The following is a 21,152-nucleotide window of genomic DNA, read 5'->3' as shown; positions in this document are numbered from 1 at the left end:
TTACCCAAATCCATTAGAGTTTGCGTCATAACACTAATCGGCTCAGATGCTAGGCATGGAGCTGTGGGGCTTGGCGTATTTCCTAACAGGTCTCAGTCTTATTTCGGCCCGATCTTTTCTTGCTGTGCCCATTCTTCCCTTTGGGGATGTTCACTGTATACTATTGCATATCAGAATCTTTTTAAAAAATCTTTTTAATTTCACAAGGTCTTGAAAGTAAAAGACTGCCTGGAGTCTCAGTGGAGACAGACCCCTTACAGAATTGACCCTCACTTAGTAGAAGCCCTTTCCAGCACTGTGGTGATTAACCTTGATTGTTGACTTGACAAGCCTTTAAGCCAGTGGTTCTCAACCTTCCTATTGCTGCGACCCTTTCTTGTGGTGACCTCCAACCATAGGATTATTTTTGCTGCTACTTCATAACTGTAATTGTGCTACTGTTGTGAGTCATAATGTAAATATCTGATATGCGACCCCTGTGGAGGGGTCTTAACCCACAGGTTGAGAACCGCTGCCCTAGGCACACCTGAGGGATTATCTACATTATGTTTGCACCTGGGAAAACCCATGAGGGATTTTCCTTATTAGGTTAATTGAAGTGGAAAGACCCTCCCTTTATGTGGACAGCACCTTCCGGTAGCAGCCCAGATACAAGGAAGTCCCAGCAGAAAGCTTTTGGTTTTGCCTGCTTGCCTTAGCCTCTTGCCTGGAAGTGCAGCTGCTCTGTGGCTGCTGCCACGGCAGCTCTTTGCTGACACCAGAACTCAGCCTCTTCAACCTGCCAACATGAACCGATGACAAGCAGCTCTTCAGGAATCCTTCAGCAGCAGATGAGGACTGCCGGGGCATCCAGCCTTGTGGCTGAGCACTAGCTACTGGTCCTCAGCCTCTCCGGGTAAAGACAGCCACTGTTTCTATCCAGGCCGTATTGTGTAAGTAAATCTAGTAATTCCCTTTTAATACATACTCATCCTGTCAGCGTGGTTCCTCTAGAGAACCCTAATACACCTGGGAAATACTGAACATGTCTGAATTGTTTCATCTGTAAAAGTAGGATGTTGATTCTCACCCTCCTCACTTCCCAGGTTGCTATTGGGTCCTCTGGATTCCTCTCACCACCCACACCTATTCTTAATCCAAAATGGCCCTAGTGATGTCAAAGCCCTTCTACTCCATCATTTCTTTCTCTAACCTTTTTCACCTGAAAAGTAGTTTTACCGTAACGTAACTAAGCATTTCTTTCCTTTTTTAACCCCTTCAGTAGTTCACTAGCCATCTAATTAAATCCAAACTTCTCAGCCTGGCTGGAGACCTTCCACTTCCCTCTCGGTCTCCACGTCCGTCACAACCTCACTTCACACCCGTCAGCACTTACTTCCCCAGCATGGGAACCTTGAAGATTGTCTTTTTCAGCCACAGGACTGCTATGCTTTCCCTACAAACACAGTTATCCTTCCCTCTAAGCCCCTCCCACTCAAAGGCCTACACCACCCCCACCCCACCCCACCCACCCCACCCACCACCCACCCCCTGCCACCCTCCACCCCCGCCACCACACCCCACAACAGAAGGATTTCATTTTCAGCTCCTGCAGCACAAGCTCTCAGCATCTATGTACTTCAATTGTGCTTCATTAAACCACACACTTCCCGGCAGGTGGCACTGTTTTGGGAAGCGGGTGAAACTTCAGGCAGGGCCTAGCTGGAAGAAGTGGATGGAAGTGTGGCTTTGAAGGTGATGAGTGGTCCTCAATCCCTTTCTTTCCTCTTCCCACACTCCCTCTCTTTCTTGCTCTCAAGTTCTCTCTCCTTCCTCTCGGCTATGGGGTGAGGAACCTACCCCACTACATTTACACTACCATGATGTGCACAGGGCTAAGCCACCAGGTACCCTCGGAAACTGCCAATCCTTTAGATTGTTCTTGAAGATATTTTGGTCATGACTATACAAAAGTAATATGACAACCTCACAGAGACTGGATGATCACAATATATTTCCAAGCAAGTGTGTAATAAACTAAAGTCAGGGCTGAGGGGGCTGGAGGGACGGCTCAGCACCTAGGAACACTGGCCACTCTTGCACAGCACCTGGATTTGAGACCCAACACCAGCGTGGTGGCCCCTGACCAACTCTTAATTCCAGTTCCAGAGGACCTGATGCCCTCTTGTGGCTTCCACAGTTACTTCATGAATGTGTTGCCCACATACACAATGCAGACAAAACACTCATACACATAAAAGAGAAATAAATCAGAAAAAAAATCAGGCTGAGGATTAGTGAGATTGCTCAGAGCATAAAATGGCTTCTCACACAAGTCTTACCAATCTCTGGATCCCATGGTGGCATGAAAGAACTGATTTCCATATGAATGCCATGGCATACACAGACAGACACGCATACACACTAATAATAATAATAACAGTAATAACACTATTTTTAAAGTTAGAACACACTAGCTGTTACAACACTAAAATCCTTCCTTCCACTGTCCCTTGTCACTCCAGTTACTCCTACTCCCACTGATTCTACCCCGGTAATGCCTGGATTCCCCCAGTTTCCCAACTATGGTCATGTCTTGTACTGAAGGCCACATCAGGATCATAATCTAGCCAAACCCACTGGTGAAATTATCCAGTTCCCACTGATCTAGACCTGTGTGGGATCTAAGTGTTTTAACAACTATATTCATGCATTTTCTGTTGCTGGAACAAAATACTTGAGGCTGAATAGTGTATAATAATATTTATTTGACTCAACATTTTAATGACTGGATGATCCAACCAGCATGGCACTGGCATCATATTGTGGACCCCCTGGTTGCATCACAGCATGACAGAGAAACAGAAAAAGAACTACCGGTGCACAGAAGAGAGAGATCCCATGGACCAATTACCTCCCACTGGGCCCTGTCTCTTAAAGATTCTACCATCTAAACATTGCCCAATCAAGGACCATGCCTGCTGCGTGGAAGCTTTTAGGAGATGAGCCACATCCAAAATACAGAAATATTGATTCTTTCTTATAAATAATGTTTAACTGTGTTTTTTTAATTATGATCCTCATTGAAGTTGCAGCAAACATGGGTATAGGAAAGGAAAATAAGAGTCCATCATTCCTAAAGGTGTGAGTACATCCATCATGATCCAGTCTTCATGTAAACCAGGAGATAAGCAGTTTCCCGCCTAGAAAGCAAAGAACATGTCAGCACAGAAAAATGAAGCATCCACAGTGAAACCATGACATGACAAGCAATAGTAAACTTCCTGGCTCTTGGGTCAAGCACTCATCTAACTCATGATCTACCTAGCCATGCCCTCAGAGCGGTAAAATTGTGACCCCAGTGACTAGCTATTAGTTGGCATCTAAATCATATGGTGAAAAATTGTGGGATCACAAAATAAATCTAACTCTGTTTTTGCAAACAGATTCAACCACGGAGCCAATTTTAATCAGTTGTCCACGTATTGTTCACAGCCTCTTCAATGCTACACGGGCAGAGCCACGTAGCTGCAACAGGAGTTGTATTCCACAGAGCCAAGAACTTCCTCCCTCCCTCTCTACAGACAGTCAGCCAGTTCCTGCCCTAAATCAGAAGGGCATCAGCAACAATCAGAAACAAAGATCTGGCATCTAATGGAGATGCTTAGAAGAAACAAGAGACAGCTGAAAGCGGGCTGAAGGAGGATTTCAAACACAGTTGCATCGACTTCTTTATTTCTCAAGTAGTCCAGCCTGCCTCTGAGCTAAAAGCCATCTCGGATCACCTTTTGTGTATGCCATCGTCCCCAGGCCAGAAAAAAAGGCCGGGGGAGCTTTACAAAGGCTCTTTGATCTCTCTTCATCCAGCTTTATTTTTCTCTCCAGCGTCCCCTCTGTAATGATTGGTTTTAAGAGGTACTTGTTGATTCTTACAAAATGCAAGCTACTGCTAGACATAAAAAGATGAAAGGAGTGATGTTTTCCCCTCAAAGAGTACATGTGACATGGGAAAGAGGGTTACATAAGCAATCAAGAGGTGGTCTTTGTCACAGGGAGGCATGCTCAAGATACGATGGTAGCATGAGAGACGCCCCTCCCCCAACCCGCAAGCTCTGCCTGGGTCAACCTGTAAACGTTTTGCACCGTGGGGAAAGGCCACGAGTAATGAAACATGAGGGGGACTCTGCAATTAGGTAGAAAATGGCAGACACAGCATTTGGACTCCATCACAAATCCGTAGCCATTACTGGAATCTTAGTATCCAGAAAAGCCCGGCAGAGTGGGATAGGTAGTCACAGATGAAGCTGACTAGTTCATCTCAGGGGAGCCGTGAGAATGTAAGTAACAGCTGAAGCCATGAGAGGTTCACGCAGCCAAGAATTCAGAGCAAGTTCATCAGGTTTCAACAAGCCGGGCCTTTTCTTACCAGCGATATCTGTGATTTCCATAGGTACACTGGACATCCTCCCAGGTCACCTGGAAGTATATAAGAAAAAAGTCAACACTCAACTCAGTATTCGGTGTTCCTAGAATGCATGGTACTGTGATCTGCCCTCCTGGACAAGTGCATTCCTCTCTTTATACTTGGTTATGCCTGTCCAAGAGTTACAACTCTGCCTTTAGAGGAATTTCCCAGAGTCCAAGGCGTTTCCCAGAGCACTGAGCTGAGTGAGTACGTACAGTTATAAACTAGGAGCAGTTTTCTAGGCGGGTGGGGGAAAGGACTTTGCACCTCATGAAAAGCACCACCATTCAGACTACAGGACCAGTCTCCATGGTGAGGACCTAGAGATCCCCAGGCTCTGGATTTATTAGAGCTAATCCAGGGCAAGCAGCAATTTGGATGATGTTTCTCACCCAACAAACATGTGAGTCATTGAAGCAGAACCATTTTCCATCCACAGGATTCCGGATGTAGGCACAGTAATGACCAAAGTCAGCCAGCCCCACGTGGGCAATCACAGCAAAGAGCTCATAGTGGACTTCCGACTGGAGGGAGACAAATGCAGAAACAGTTCAGCCACCATCCCTCCAGTCTGCCATCATGGACTCTATTTCTCTGGAGCCGTAAGCCCAAAATAAACACTTTCTTCTCTAAGTTTCCCTGGTCGTGGTGTTTTTGTCACAGAAATAGAGAAGTAGCCAATTCAACAGATGTCAGGAAAGCAGTGTCACTATCACAGATCAAGTAGAAAATTACCGAAAGCATCCACTGGAACTGACACTAAATCATGCCACTCCCTCAAAACCTCAGGAAGTTAAAATAAGAGAGAATTCTCTGTGGGAAAGGAAGAGGGGTGAGACGGATTGGGGCTGCCTGTGAACCGATCACCACATTAGTCAGAACGCTTTCTTAAAGTTCCACGTGTGCACTCTGCTCAACAGGCACGGAGCCCGGAGCCAGGTCCCAGAGCTCTGCAGCCAGGGGCCCTCACTGCTGCAGAGTCTGAGCCACCACGGCTCACCTCCAGGTACCAAAAAGAGAATGAGCCCAGAGCCCACCTCTCCCCACAAGTCACTAGTACCTCACATACTTGGAGTGCAGCCATCGGAGGCACCAGACAGCCAAGCAAAAGCACCACAGTGAGGCCGAGGAGGGTCCTCCATGTTAATGTGATTAAAGGGGAGAGAAGTCAGGAGGCCCTGCAGGTTGCCATGAGCAACGGTGACGGAATATATCATCCCCAAAAGATGGCAACAATTGCTCCCCTTCCCACCATGTCCTATTACAATGTACGTGGTGGGATAGCCCCAACTGTGGAATGTGTAATAAGAATACTATTCTTTCTTGTGAGGAGACAGAAGGTGGGGCTCCAACCTATTACCTGACATGTAAAGATAACTGGAAAAAAAATACAATAACAAAAAGGGATAAAATCATTAATTGGTAATAAATAAATATATAACAACTTTTTACAGAGAATCGATGAAAAATGACTAGCTGATAATCTATTCTGAAAGTTGGCATCTGGGCCTGGAAGGGTGGCTCAGAGCACTTGCTGCTCTTGCAGAGGACCCACATCAGACAGCCAAAACCATTATAACTCCAGTTCTAGGGGAGCTGACACCCTTCTGGTCTCCATGAGCACCTGCACAGATGTGGTGCACATATACACACTCAGGCACACGCGCACACACACACACACACACACACACACACACACACACACACGGATGACTTTGTAAAATTGGTTCTTCTTTCCGTCCACTTCTGTGGCGTTCCAGGGATTAAAACTCACCAGGTCTGTGTGGCAAGTGCCTTAACCTGCTGAGCCATTTTGCCAACCCAAATTTAATTTTTAATCAACAAAAAAGTCATGCTGTGTGTAGTAGCACACACCTTTATTCCCAGCACTCTGGAGGCAGAGGCAGGTAGACCTCTATGAGTTCAAGGCCATCATGGTCTATATAGCAAGTTCCAAGACAGTCAGGTCTACATAACGAGAAACTCTGGCACAAAACAACCAAAACCAAAATCAAAAACCAAACCAAAGCAAAAAGACTTATACACAATGGTATGCAATGTGACATATTGATATGTGTGTATATACTGGGGAACAGTTAGGTAATATATCTATCACCTTGCAAGCATATCTTTGTAGTGAAAGTGTTTAAAACTATTTTAAGCACTTTTCCAGTGTGTAACACATGTTGTAGTCTGTTTCTATGACTAACTTTTTTAGGTGGAAAGTTGTCTGGATAGAAGATGGTTTGTTATATATTTCCCCACTCTTTTGTATTTATCTGAAATTTCCCATCATGAAATCTTCTTCACACAGGAAGAAATGTAAGTGCACTGCACAGCTGGACTGAGTGAGAAAATGAGAAGGAGATCAAAAGTGAGCACTGTGAAACACGGACACCTAAAAGGCAAAGATGGGCCTTGTATTCTAATACGGTTCCGGAGCGTGAATTGGCAAACAGACCAATATAACAGAACAAACACTCCAACAGTGGAGCCATATGTATGAGATCTAAAACCTGCAAATGTAGCATTTCCTGCTTCAAACTTACAAGGAAAAGACAATCTTTTTTTTTTTTCTTAGAATCTTGCAAGAAGTTATTAACTTGGGACAAATGAATTAAATTTTCCTCTGATTAAATTTGGTCCAACAACTGGCTACTTTGATATTATCGTCAAAGCAGGCTCTGGCTTTTCAATACGAAAGTTTAGTTGGCGCTAAGAACCCAAAACGTTGTGTTTACACATGTGCCTGTGAGTATTCACATGTCATTTCAAATAGGAAGTACCGAATTACAGGTCCCTTTTCTCAGTGCTCTGAGGCATTTCCATAAAACCCAATGTTTAGAAAAAGGAAGCTTTCTGAATCTTTAAAAGTAAAGGCAAAGGCTGGCCATGACATCAGGGTGATGACTCACCATGGCTTCTCAGAACTACCAAGGCTTGAGTCTTAAAGTATTGCCTAAGAAAGACAGTCTGTCCTGACCTGGCAGGATGGCTCAGCAGGTCAAGACTGATGACCTGTCAATCCTCGGGACCCAGGCGGTGGAAGGAGAGAACCAACTCCCACAAGTTGTCCTCTGACCCCACCCATGCCTTACACAGACACAAATAAATAAATGCAAATTTTTATTTTAAAAAAAGAAGAAAGACAGAAAGAAGTCCTGAATATGTATGTGCTTTTGTGAGTTATACCAAACTGCAATTGGTTCTGCACTGTTGTATATGCCAAGTATGGCCAACAGGGGGCCTGGGTCTGCTGTAGGATGGTCTGTATGTCAAGTGTGTTGCTGATTGGTCAATAAATAAATCACTGATTGGCCAGTGGCCAGGCAGGAAGTATAGGCGGGACAAGGAGGAGAATAAAGCTGGGAAGTGGAAGGTTGAGAGAGACACTGCCAGCCGCTGCCAGGACAAGCAGCATCATGTGAAGATGCCGGTAAGCCACAAGCCATGTGGCAAGGTATAGATTAATGGAAATGGATTAATTTAAGCTGTAAGAACAGTTAGCAAGAAGCCTGCCACAGCCATACAGTTTATAACCAATATAAGTCTCTGTGTTTACTTGGTCGGGTCTGAGCAGCTGTGGGACTGGTGGGTGAGAGAGATTTGTCCTGACTGTGGGCCAGGCAGGAAAACTCTAGCTACAAATGGCACCCAACGTGGGGCAAAAGTTTCCACCTAAAAACTGAGAAAAAAAATTCTCAAACGGAGCTATAAACAGCTTTCTGCCAGGCGGTGGTGGCGCATGCCTTTAATCCCAGCACTCGGGAGGTAGAGCCAGGCGGATCTCTGTGAGTTCGAGGCCAGCTTGGGCTACCAAGTGAGTTCCAGGAAAAGGCGCAAAGCTACACAGAGAAACCCTGTCTCAAAAAAACAAAAAAAAAAAAAAAAAAAAAAAAGCTTTCTAATTGTCTCTCTCAAATGAGCGGCAGCTGCCAGTTTGAGCTACTGGTGGGTTCCTGGTGTGCGTGCTCGACCTGCAGTATGACGGGAATGAGGCCTCTGCAAGTGGCACATTAAGCTGCATGGTGGATTTAGCCTTTGCTAGTACAAAACAAAAAAAGAGGTTTCTGGGCTACATGCTGCTTGGCTAAAAGCATAGACCCACAATAGCTCCCAGAGCTGGCGGTAAACGTATGATACCACTGCCATGTTGGGAAGCTGAGGTGAGCAGAGCCAGGAGCCATCGCACCGTTTCAGTCTTACAAATGCTGCAGTTTAAAGCAATAGATTCACAATAAGACAGATTCAGATGTAATAGTTTACAATGTGTATAAAATATACATAGGCTTGAAAGAGAAGAAAAAGGTGATATATACAGTTATATAAACAAATACATAGTTTTAAAAAATAAAGTCTTTAAAGAGACAGTAAAATTAATATATAAAATAAGCCACGTAAAGATGAATATTACACAGAGAATCTGGATTGTGTTGTCTTTGAAATTTTTAACTGCAGAAAAACATTTGATTGTAAAAGATGTTGAGTTAAACCAAAATGTGTATTTTAAAGGTACCTTGACTTCAAAATTTGGATATAAGGATATGTTGCTTTGGAAAAGAGACTGCTTTTGTTCCCACAAAAAGCCAAAGGCTATGGATTTGTTCTAGATTAAGATACATCAAGTTTGACCAGCCAAGACCCCCTGAAAGGTCTCAGAAGACACCATGGCCCAGATAATCCAACATCCAGAATGGTTTGAAGGCAACTGGCTCAGACGATACAGCCTCATGGACTATTTCATAATCCTAAAATTTTCTTTGTGTCCCCATAAGATACAGCGCCCCCCTCCAGCAGGAAGTAGTAAGAGAAGCTACTACTTCCCAAATTATATGTAATTTTACTTTGTTAAGGTTAAAACTTTCCTTTTTGAAAAAAAAAAAAGGGAAGTGCTGTAGGATGGTCTGTATGTCAAGTGTGTTGCTGATTGGTCAATAAATAAATCACTGATTGGCCAGTGGCCAGGCAGGAAGTATAGGCGGGACAAGGAGGAGAATAAAGCTGGGAAGTGGAAGGTTGAGAGAGACACTGCCAGCCGCCACAATGACAAACAGCATGTGAAGATGCCGGTAAGCCCCGAGCCCTGTGGCAAGGTATAGGTTAATGGAAATGGATTAATTTAAGCTGTAAGAACAGTTAGCAAGAAGCCTGCCACGGCCATACAGTTTGTAACCAATATAAGTCTCTGTGTTTACTTGGTCGGGTCTGAGCAGCTGTGGGACTGGCAGGTGAGAGAGATTTGTCCTGACTGTGGGCCAGGCAGGAAAACTCTAGCTACATGGGTCCCTGGATGAGAGCCCAACCCAGGAAGTATCTGGCCCACATGATGCTGGTCCATGTCACCTCACAGTCTGCTATCGTGGACTTGGTACTTACAACTAGAGCACTTATGAGTGAGTGGTATCCAGCAGCTAATGGGGATGAATAGCTACCTCAGGAGGACAAAGAGTCTGCTGGACGGCTGCCTCAGAAGGACACTGAGTCTGCTGGACGGCTACCTCAGAAGGACACTGAGTCTGCTGGACGGCTGCCTCAGAAGGACACTGAGTCTGCTGGACGGCTACCTCAGAAGGACACTGAGTCTGCTGGACGGCTACCTCAGGAGGACACTGAGTCTGCTGCAATGAATGAAACATGGAAGGCAAACCTCACCTGTTCCTTGGTATCACCAAGTTCTTTCTCAGTTGCCAGAACCTGACTGAAATCCAAGCGCTGAGGGAAATACACTGAGTGGCAGACCTTTTCTGTCCGTGAGTTCCTGGTGGAGAACCTCATGAGGTGGATGGTCAAGGTTTGGGGCAGATGAGTCAGTTTCAAAACCTGAAAAAGCAAAATCAGCATGACAATGAAATCTTAGGGACTTGAGATGGGCAGGTTGGGAGCGGTGTTATGACTGGCAATGTGCTCTTTCCCACAAGGGGCTTGCAGGGCACTTTCAAGACTCACACGACTGAGTGTCACACACCACACACCTCCACAGAAGGCCTCTGCTCAGGCACAGGAACTGTGGAGTCTACTCTAGAACTCTAGCCAAACCCTACCCACTGCTCTTGAACCGTCTCCTCTTGTCACTAAAAGGCTTTCCTGTCCCTCTCAGTGATATGATCTGAGAGGCCAAGTCTGAAGTTATGCACATGAGAAGCCCTAGGATCCCAGGGACTGGCTGAACCCAGATTCCCTGTCAGCCTTTATGAGATGCCCTTAAGGGGTCTGCAAAGACCTATCAGGAAACCCCACGGGCAACCCCAGACCAGTGAAGAGTTTGGACTTAAAGAGTACCTGTTTTCTAGGCGTCTTCTTCCCACAGTTCTCACAGAAGCACTTGTCCGAGCTTGCTAACTCTTTGGGCTGGAAGAAACAGCACAGGGCATCCTCCTACCCCACCCAGGAGAACCAGCATGTAAGCACCGGGCAGCATTCAAGTTCCTCATCAACAGCCCCCTCCCCTGGTAGTGGAAGCCCAGGCTTGGCTACCCTTTAATCCCCACCCCTCTAAGTGGGCACGGGTGACACATGGGGCAGAATTTCAGAAAGTGCCCACTGGTGGGAGGAACAGAACTGGAGGGGACTTGCCAGGGGAAGAGCGTGAGGAATGCCGGAGGAGGAGGAGGAGGAGGAGGAGGAGGAGGAGGAGGAGGAGGAGGAGGAGGAGGGAAAGACATATCCCCCCTCCCCCAAGTCAAGGAGAGATTGGCCCAGGGTGTACAAGTGAAACATGAGTCACTTTTTGAAAAGTACATTACATTTTTGTTTTTGTTTTGTTTTGACTTATTATGGTAGCGGGGGGCATGCACATGCCAAGGCACATATGTGGAGTAGAGGAACAGGTTTTCTAGTTCTCTTCTTCCTCTGTGTAGGACCCAGGAATCAAACTCAGGTCAGAGCGCTTGGCAACAAGCCCCTTTACATGCTAAGCCATCTTGTCGGCCTACAAATTACTTTAAAAAATCCAAGGGTAGTGGTAGAAGCAGGGGAAAAGTGGCTACCTCGGGGTACACAACGTCACCCACAAGAAGTCTCTCACCAGTGTTTTCAGGGGCTTCGAGTCCATATCAAAAAGAGGAAGAGAGAGAGTGAGCAGCCTGCTGCTTCTGCTGCTCTCCGAGGCACAGCCCAAGCAAATGAGGGACTCCTTCGTCCAGATTGTGAACAGAGCCTGCAGCCGCTCTGCCTGCAAGGGGAGACCGCAAAGGAGGAAAGATGACCTAGAAGTCACGTTAGGTTGAGACAAGTGATTTTTTTTCAGACAGAAGTTCTAGAAATGGCTGACACAAAATTTTGCTTCCCTGCACATAAAGGTAACCACACCAGAGATCTACGCCAAGCAGGGACTCATTCCTAGCTAATAGTGCACACAATAGTGAAGCAGGTCCCACAAGCAACATCTCAGATCTCTGCCTTCTCCAGATCCCAGCTCTCACCAAGTCCACATCAGTGATCTGATCCTTAGTCAGGTTCCAGATTGTCAGGTAGAGATAAGCAGCGTCATGCTGGACAAACACTGGGCAGAGAGAAGCACAATTAGTCAGGAGACATCTATGTCCTTGTTGAGCCACGGAGACCCCAGCCACATGAACACTCAACTCCTTTATCCTTTCCTAGCCTTCTGTCACTTTTGAAAAGACTAAATGAAAAGCAAGCTTTGTGTTGTTGTTTTTTTTAAGAGTTTCTCTTAGAATTAAGGCCATCACTTTCTCTCACTATCCACCTCTACAGGCCTCTATCAGCTGACTGGTAGATTCCCAACTATTTGTTCCTGGTTTTGTTTTTCTTTTCTTTTCTTCTTTTTTTTTCTTCCTGCTAAGCGGTTACTATGACTCTGCCCCCTGGTGGTCATTTTTATTCACTTCCCTAAAAGCAGAGCCCAATCCCACAGAGTTTCTCCAAAGGTGCCAGAATAAAAGAGGAAAGAGAAAAGACCAACTCCATGTTAGATGATCCTGGCCAATATGAGCAGGAACCTTGCAGGGAACTATGTCCCTGTTATAAAAGTAGGTCTGAAATCGTGAACAGACATAACTGACTTTAGCGGCGTTGGTCCAAAGAAATGGGAAGTCAGAAAAGGTGAGAAACACACTGCAGACTATTTCACAAAAGGGCAGATCTGCGCCAAAATGCAAAGACATTTCAGGCCACAGCACTTTCTGTGAACATGCTGTATCTTCCACCACAGCATCATTGTCCTTCCCTAATATTACATATCACAACACAGACTTGACATTCTATATTTTGTCCTCTTTGATTTTTGGCCTGTCCTGCTTCTAAACGGTGAGTTTCCTGGAGGCAAAATCACTGTCATTCCTGTTGCCTTGTGCACAACAAATCTACAATGATGAATGTGAACACTATATGTTAATTGAATATATTAATTAATCCATATGATGAGCCCCGAATCAAAAATAACCTACCAGATGGGCAAAATTGATTTACCCAGGGAACTGAGTACAGAAGGTGTCCGTCACAGAGCTAATACAGATGTAAACATTGGATTAAGGTGTTGTGATGGTCAGTTTTGTTTTGTTTAGATCTGTTTATTTGATTTTATCTGTATAGATGTTTTGCCCGAATGTATGTGTGTGTACTATGTGTATGCCTAGTGCCCTTGAAGGTCAGAAGAGGGTATCTGATCCCCTGGAACTGGAGTTAAAACAGTTGTGAACCACAACATGGGTGCTGGGAACTGAACCCAGGTCCTCCACACGCGTGCTCTTAACTGCTGAGCCGTCTCTCCAGCTCCTGTGATGGTCAGTTTTAACTGTCAACTGACACGATCAAAAAACACTTGGGAAGAGAGTCCCGATCAGGGAGTCCTTAGGCTAAACTGGCCTGTGGACATATCTGCAGGGGTTGTCCTGGCTGTATTAATTGACATGGGGAGACACAGCTCATGGTGGGCTGCACTGTTCCCTGGGCTGGGACCATATATGAGGAGAGAGGGTAAGTTAAGTATTAAAAGCGTGTGTGTACTCATTCTCTCTGAGCATGACTGTGGGTGTGATATGCCCAACTGTTCTGAGTTTCTGCCTGCCATTCCGACTTCCCTGCTATGACAGACTGTACCCTGGATGTGTGAGCTAAAATGGAGACTTACTCCCCTAAGGTGCTTTTCTTCGGGGTATTTTCTCACAACAGCGGAAATGAAAGTAGGCCAGTTGCCATCCGTAGTCACTGTTTTAAACCCCCTCTGGCCAAGAGCCAAGAGTCCCTTCCCGACAAAATGCAAGGGTATTTGTCTGTCCCACTGTCTACTTCACACTTGGGACGCAGTGCACACACATACCAGAGAGAACACATGTCCCTGAGAAACCATATCCTAATGGAGGGCAGGTTCCAACTGTTCATAATTCAAACAGGAATAAAAGGTCCCTCCGGGTACACAAAGCACTATGGAAAGCTGAAGAAAGGTGAGAACATAAATGAGATGGGGGGGGGGGGGGAAGATAGCTGCTAGGAGTCTATTCATTCATAAGAGCAATTAAAGGGCTGGAGAGATGGCTCAGAGGTTAAGTGCATTGACTGCTTTTCCAGAGGTCCTGAGTTCAATTCCCAGCAACCACATGGTGGCTCACAACTGTCTACAATGAGATCTGGTGCCCTCTTCTGGCATGTAGGCATGCATACAGACAAAACATTGTACACATAATAAATATTATTTTAAAAAGCAATTAAAATGCTCACAAAATAAAAATAGAGAGCTGGCGAGATGTCTCAGAGAGAAGCACTTTCTGAGCAAGCTTGAGAACCCGAACTTCACCACTGGAGCCCGCCTGTGTAAGGAGAGCATTCCCAAAAGCCGTCCTCTGCCCTCCATGCATGGATCATGTCAAACACGCTATGACACTCGTGTGCCTACACTTGTATATGTAAAATAATAAACAGATAAATAAATAATTCTTAAAATAAAAATAAAGATCATGTATGTCAAACACATTTAATATCACACTGTGTGAAGGAAATCAGACGTTTCTTCCCCTAAGATTTGAAACAAATTAAGAATGCCCTTTTTTTAAGGTAGAGACAAGTGACCCATCAGACACTCAAATACCAACAGAGACATTGGCTGCTCTTCCAAAGGTCCTGGGTTCAATTCCCAGCACCCACATGGCATGTAACGTAAGTCTATAACTCTAGTCCTAGGGGGTCCAACAACCTCTTCCTGCTCCTAGGGTATCAGACCACGAAGAATACATAGACATACATGCAGGCAAAATACCCACCATCATAAAAAATCTTTTTAGTAAGTCAAAATCTGGATTTTTTAAGAATTATGCAAAACTACGCACCCCAGTGTCTCCACAGGAACACAATAACAATAACTTTCTAGCAACAGACCCCAAAGGACAGAAAACTCAATTGTGTGACAAAGAATTTAGACAAATGATTACAAGGAAATTTAATGAGATACAAGAGAATAAAAACACAATTAAGTTAAAACAGGAAAATCATTATATGAGTGAGAAATTCAGCATACATAGAGATAATAAAGAGAAATCAAGGCACTAATGAATTCAATTAAGTTTAAAAAAATAGAGAGCCTCAACAGTGTTGATCAGGCAGAAGAAAATTTCTAAGCATGAAGATAGGTCTTTTGAAATAACCAAATCAGAAAAAAAATGAAAAATAAAGAAAATAAGAAAAACTAGAAACAAAGACTATGGAACATATAGCATACAATTAAGCAAGGAAACATTCACAATGCAAACATTCACAGTGTAGGTGCTGTAAAAGATGATGGGAAAAGAGAGGCATAGAAAACCTACTGAATTAATATGAACAAATATAGTCAACCAAGTCCAGGAAGATTAAAAGCCTGCTAATGATTTAGCTAGAAAAGACCCTCTTTAAGGCAAGATGAGATACACAAAGTCCTGAAGCAACAACAACAAAAAGCACCAACCAAGTCTATTATACCCAGCAAAGCTATCCTTCAGGAATGATGAAAAAGAAAGGTTTTCCAACAAAAACAAAAACCTGAGGAATTCTGCACCAGGTTGGCCCCATGAGAATCTATATAGTACAAGAGAAAGGTGACAATTACCATCACAAAAAGTACATGATGAGCAAGACAGTGTGCCTTCTGTACAGAGAAGAAAAAGAGAAGAAAAATTCCTACTCACAAGGATGAACAAGAAATTAGGAAAGACACTAAGTGTGATGGCACATGCTTATAAGCCTAGCAAGCAGGAAGCTGGAGGACCAGGAGTTCAAGGTCAACTTAGCTACATAGTGAGTTTGAAGTGAACTAAAAAAAAAAAAAAAAAAAAAAAAAAAAGAGGAGGGGACAAGGACTAGGATGAGGAAGAGGAGAGGAAAGGAAGGAGGGAGGAAAGGGGAGGGAAGAATAAGAATTGTCCAAAACAAACACAGAAATATTACATCATTACAAGAGCATGCCTCGTTTATCAGTGGTAATATTTCATGTAAACCTAACAAACAAAACTCAACAATGTGATACCAGTAAAGACACACAGAATGAAAGTGAAAGGCTGAAGAGGATATAACAAGAAAAGAGAAACCAAAGGCAGCCAGCAGCAGCTGTACAGCAAAGCAGACTAAAATTCAAACACTGCAAAAGGAGACAGAGATGGTCAGTAAGTAAGGAGAACGCAAGGGACTCAACAAAAAGATGGAACAACTATAAACATATACACTCCCCAAACTGAAGCACCCAATCTCATAAGGCAAACCTTCTCAGGTCTAAACACAGAGATCGATTCCGAAACTACTTGGGTGCTTCACCACTCCCACTTTCAACAATGGACAAATCATCTGGACCAAAAAAAAAAAAAAAAAAAAAAAAAAAAAAAACACAGTGCTGGTGAGGCAGATGGTTCATCACCAAAAGGCACTGGACGTTCAGACCTGGCAACCTGAGTGTGACACCTAGAACCCACCGTGGAAGGGAGGAATCAAGTCCCAGAAGTTCTCCTCTGACCTCCATACACATCCTGTGGTGTGAAGGCACCCTCACTCATACCCACACAGCTTATATAAACATAATAATAACAAACAGAATTGTAAATCTCTTTCAAACCAGCAGACAATGTGTTAAACAATATTATACACCAAATGGATTCAACAGACGTTTACAGAACATTCCAAACGAAAACTGAGGAATAAGCTCTGGCATTCAACTGTTCGTCGTTTGGTAAATTTATTATATATTTTATAAAGGATTAGAAGAGACGAATCCAAAGTCAAACCTACTGAGTTAAGACCTCAGAAGAGCAGCGTAGCATCGTCTGTGGCTGTGATGAAACGTGGAGGAAAGGCTTTCTCTGGCTTACACTTCCAGGTCACAGTCCATCACTGGAGCTGAGGCAGGAACTCAAGCAAGCACTTGAAAGAGAAGCCCCGGAGGACTGCTGCTTGCTGGCTTGCTCTGTGGCTCACGCTCAACTTACTTTCTTATACAGCCTGGGACCACCTGCCCAGTGAACGGTGTGGGCCGCAGTGAGCTGAGCCCTCCTACATCCATTACCAATCAAGACAACCACCCACAGACACACCTACACACCAGTCTAACCTGGGTAATCCCTCAATTGAGACTCCTCGGTCATGTGACTGTGCTGACAGTTCAAAGCTAACCAGGACAAAGGGCAACAGGAAGGGTGACAGGGTGTTTTGGCAAAGGTACCCTTGGCTATAGGCAACACAAAGAAAGGAGTGTTGAAAGAGAAAGATATGCTAATTACCCTGATACGATCATTACAATTGCATAAATGTATCAAGTCAACACACTACACCCTGAAAACAGGCAGACGTCATGCTAGCTTATTTTAAAGCTGCTTCAAAACAGTACGCTGGTAATAGTCACAAAAAATTCATACACGAAACTTTTTCTTTCAAAGTAAAGAGATGTGTATTTCGGATCAACACCCACACCTCTAATAAAAGAGGTCTAGAGTCTGTTCTTTCACTGCCCATCAGCTCTCCCCTTCGCTCTTTCCCGCAGGCCCTTCCCTCCCAACACTGTATCAGGGGGCAGGATCTGAGAGGCTCTTACACGGCACGTTGTACTTCTGAAGGCAGTAAGCCAGCTCCATGGGCAACACTGCTTTCTGTCGGCTGGCCTGCATCTTCTCCAGCAGCAGAAGCAGCTGGAAGGGGACACTTCTCTTCTGCTCTTCCAGCTCCCGGGGCACTGTTATCCTGTCAAGAACAGCCAGGCAGCTCATACCCACCGTTCTCCAGGCCAGGAGCACACTGAAATCACTTCAAGAATTGCAAAGACTCTCCATGTCCATGCCATTCTCTGGATTAAGTTAGAATTATGGAAATGGGAAGACTTATGCATGTACTCCAGTGATTGAGGGACTAGAGTGTACAGAATACTTTATTAAGAGAGAGATTAACACAGTCCCACCCCAACCATACTCAACCATCACATTAAAAAAGGCCAGCTGTGCTGGGCGGTGGCGGCGCACGCCTTTAATCCCAGCACTTGGGAGGCAGAGGCAGGCGGATCTCTGTGAGTTCCAGGAAAGGCACAAAGCTACACAGAGAAACCCTGTCTCAGAAAAACAAAAACAAAACAAAACAAAACAAAACAAAACAAAACAAAACAAAAGGACAGCTGCATCTCCTTCTGGGCCCACACTAGAGTGAGCAGGTAAATATCCAGCCTGAGATACTTCATACTGCAAAGGCAAATACTGAGTTAGGTCCTGGGAAGAAAGGGCAACATGGCAGATGGCAATGTTTTGCCAATGGTTCATTTAGCTATAGGCAATTCTCACTGGCTTTGTGGATGAGCAAAAGGAAAAAGCACGGGGCCAAATAGAATCACTGGTAAACTGTCCGCATCTGTTCACTGACTTCCTCTGATGTTGTCTGGTCCCAACTCCAGACCAGTGACTGTCACCCTTGGTTGTCCTTCAAAAGCATCTGAGGAGTCTTTTTAAAAAGCACTCATGTGGGCTGGAGAGATGGCGCAGAGGTTAAGAGCACTAGCTGCTCTTCCACAGGACCTGGGTTCAATTCCCAGCATCTCATGGTGGCTCGCAACTATGTGTAACTCCAGTTCCATGGGATCCAACTCTTCCTTTAGGCTCCATGGAGATGCATGTGGTGCACAGAGATACATGAAGGCAAAATACCCACATACACCGAACAATAAAATAATAATAATAATAATAAATTTCTTTAAATAGCACTAATGACCCACACCACCTGAAACCAAATGGAGGTGGGGAGAAGCACGTGTGTATTTTTAAACTTTGCAAATGATGGTAAAGTGCAGTAGAAAATATGCGAGAAATGGTCTTTTCTCGGGCATCTCTGGAAAGACTTATAAGAGTCAAAGTCACTGTGAATAAAGGAATAGTCTAAAACATTCATGACATGCACACGCTCAGCCAGACCCACAGCTGTACCTCTTCAGTATCTTTCTGAAGTCCACATTCATCATGAACACCTGAAGCAAGGAGTTAAGGCAACACGACTGTCCGATGTTGTGTAAACCAACCAGGCCTAGAAGACGAAGAGAAGAAAAAGAACACTGAAGGCAAGAGAGAACACTGAACAAAACTCTAACGTTTTTCCTGGGTCAACTAAGGACACGAAAACCTGAGAAACACTCTCACGGGCACAGAGAAGTCACCAGGGAGCCTGCCAACAGTCTGAGAAGGAGCTATCTAGCATGAGGCTTTGAAAATTAAATGACAGAACAAGCCTTAAGAAGAGCGACATCACACAGTGACAATGAGAAGCACAGTATTTGTTAAAAAAAAAAAAAAAAAAAAAAGCACCCACCAACCCTAAGCTTATCTCAAGAGAGGGAAAGCCAGACAACGTTCAAGAATGAGGGAAAACCAAAAATAATATTTCTAGACACACCAGCAATCAACCTCCCTTCCTTCCCACCCTAACCACAGGCTCAGCTGACCCCAGAAGGTGAGAGGCTGAAGAACAAGAGAGTATCCCAAATCTCAGAGTCCTGGACAAAGAGCTTCTGCGACAGACCAAGGCAAATGAAAACTCCAGGGCCACAGGTTTCCCCTGACAAATCAACGGGGCACCTTCTTAACTAACGCGGGGTGTGCCACTTCCAAACCAGAGTGTGAACTTCTCCGCAGTGCTAAGAAGGAGTGGAGACTCTACTGACCATGAGGGCGGTCCCAGGTGCTGCAGTGTTCTCTAGACAGCTCTCTCTTCCTCTTCATGCTCTTCTCTTCCTCCAGTTCTGAGGAGCACTGAGGCTTAGCCACGACTGCCTGGCAGCTTTCTGTCAGGAACCCGAACCCCCTGCCCATTAGTGATGACGCCCAAACCCCCAGGTTGAGACTGCCCGAATGAGGCTCAGGATTCCACGACTTCACTTCCAGGAAGAGTCCCCACACACAAGCCAGGCACCAAGGATCCTCTGTGGGGACACAAAGCAACAGGAAACAGTGATGGGGGACGCGTCCATGCCATCAGTTCTGACTGCTAGAGGAAGACCAGCTTAGCTCTAAAACAGGAATTAACGACAAGCTGGATACCCCCAACCCTTCCTCCCACTTTTCCATTCGTCCTTCCTCAGCATGGACTGTCCTAACGCTGGCCTCTTCTTCCTCCTGGGTTCTCTGTCTTAGTAAATGGTCTAGACCAAAAACTGAGGGTCTCCTTGCCCCCAACTCTCAATCCTTAACAGTTGAAAAAGGTGTGGATTCCACTTGCTAGAGACTGCTCAGGAGCAAACCCCTTGCTCTCCACATCCTTGACCCCCTGCCGGGGACATGCCTGCAGACATCTGAGCTCCTTCCTCTGGGAAGCTTGTCCTAGGTCCTCAGGAAGGCTTTGTGGCCGGCCGCCTGTGCTTTAAGCATTTTGTGCATGAAGTTATAAAAATTCTGACGTGAGGACTGCATGAGGGCTTGATGGCTCACAGCTCAGGCTCCCCTGTCAGCAGACAACCTTCCCAGACCCAGAGGACAACTGAGCCTCGTTCACCCAAACCAAAGATTCCTAAGCACAAGATCATAGTATAGATGAGGAAACGTGCTACGATGATCCACCAACCCTTGTTCTTACTTCCTCCTGACAGCACAGACCTCAGCCACCTGTAAACCCTCCCCAAAAATTCCTTGAGATCCCCAGAGGTCTCGAGTGTGTTTCAGAATAAAAGTCATCACAACGGCTGTGACAGGCCTCATCTGCCTCTCTCCAGGGTGCTCGGGCAGCTGCAAGGCACGGCCAGATGCAGCAGCCAGCTGGAAAGAGCATGCTGGCATCTTCCACGAGGGATGATGTGAAAGTGGAAAACACCCAGCTCTCCTCCGGGGCCACGTGCCCTTTCATTCCCCCAGCTTCTTCTGAAAGAGCTTCAACTTCTGCCTGCAGCTTCCCTCCACTCCTCAGCCTATCCAGAAACCTAAGCTGAAGCACTGTGTTCTCTGTGTATCCTTCTCTCTAGCCAGAGCGTGCACACAACACAGGAGTTCCTCTGTGTTTCTCTGTCCCCACGGGCAGGTAAACCAAGAGGCCTGGCAGCCCGTTGGCTGTCAGGCCTCTCACCTCTCAAGCACTGGGATTTCAGGGAGACCACCATGCCCACCTGGCATCTGCCCAGGTGCGTGGATCCCAACTCCTGTCCTCACACTCGCAAGCCAGCATTTTACCTAATGAGTTATTTTCTTTAACTAAGTGTCTATGTTCCTCTCTCTGTATGGATTTGTACTCATGCGTGTGGTTGCCCTGGGACACCAGAAGATGGTGTCGGATCCCC

The 21,152-nt window shown here is 45.3% G+C and overlaps 1 protein-coding gene across 1 annotated transcript; it reads right to left on the bottom strand.

Moving 5' to 3' along the window:
• Positions 1–2,727: 2,727 nt before the first annotated feature.
• On the bottom strand, positions 2,728–19,845 carry Usp18 (ubiquitin specific peptidase 18). Its single transcript, XM_059256874.1, has 10 exons — positions 19,551–19,845; positions 18,820–18,916; positions 17,451–17,596; positions 11,866–11,945; positions 11,469–11,615; positions 10,724–10,819; positions 10,097–10,264; positions 4,837–4,968; positions 4,406–4,455; positions 2,728–3,182 (listed from the first exon to the last, which is right to left on the bottom strand). Exons 1-10 carry the CDS (start codon positions 19,696–19,698, stop codon positions 3,137–3,139), a joined length of 1,110 nt encoding a protein of 369 aa, XP_059112857.1. The 5' UTR covers positions 19,699–19,845; the 3' UTR covers positions 2,728–3,136.
• Between the last annotated feature and the right edge of the window lie 1,307 nt (positions 19,846–21,152).

This window comes from Peromyscus eremicus, chromosome 3, assembly GCF_949786415.1.
Source record: "Peromyscus eremicus chromosome 3, PerEre_H2_v1, whole genome shotgun sequence".
In the NCBI taxonomy this organism is placed as follows: Eukaryota; Metazoa; Chordata; class Mammalia; order Rodentia; family Cricetidae; genus Peromyscus; species Peromyscus eremicus.
The sequence above is the reverse complement of the archived record's forward strand: the minus strand, read 5'-3'. Positions and strand labels throughout refer to the sequence as shown.

Bases quoted from the DNA above. Each gene is read 5' to 3' on its own strand.
- Usp18 (XM_059256874.1), bottom strand. From the start codon at position 19,698: ATGGGCAGGGGGTTCGGGTTCCTGACAGAAAGCTGCCAGGCAGTCGTG. The intron at 10,265-10,723 runs GTACTCTTTAAG...TTGCTTTTTCAG, and splicing joins AGAAGACGCCTAGAAAACAG to GTTTTGAAACTGACTCATCT. The intron at 4,456-4,836 runs GTGAGAAACATC...ATATACTTCCAG, and splicing joins ATGACTCACATGTTTGTTGG to GTGACCTGGGAGGATGTCCA.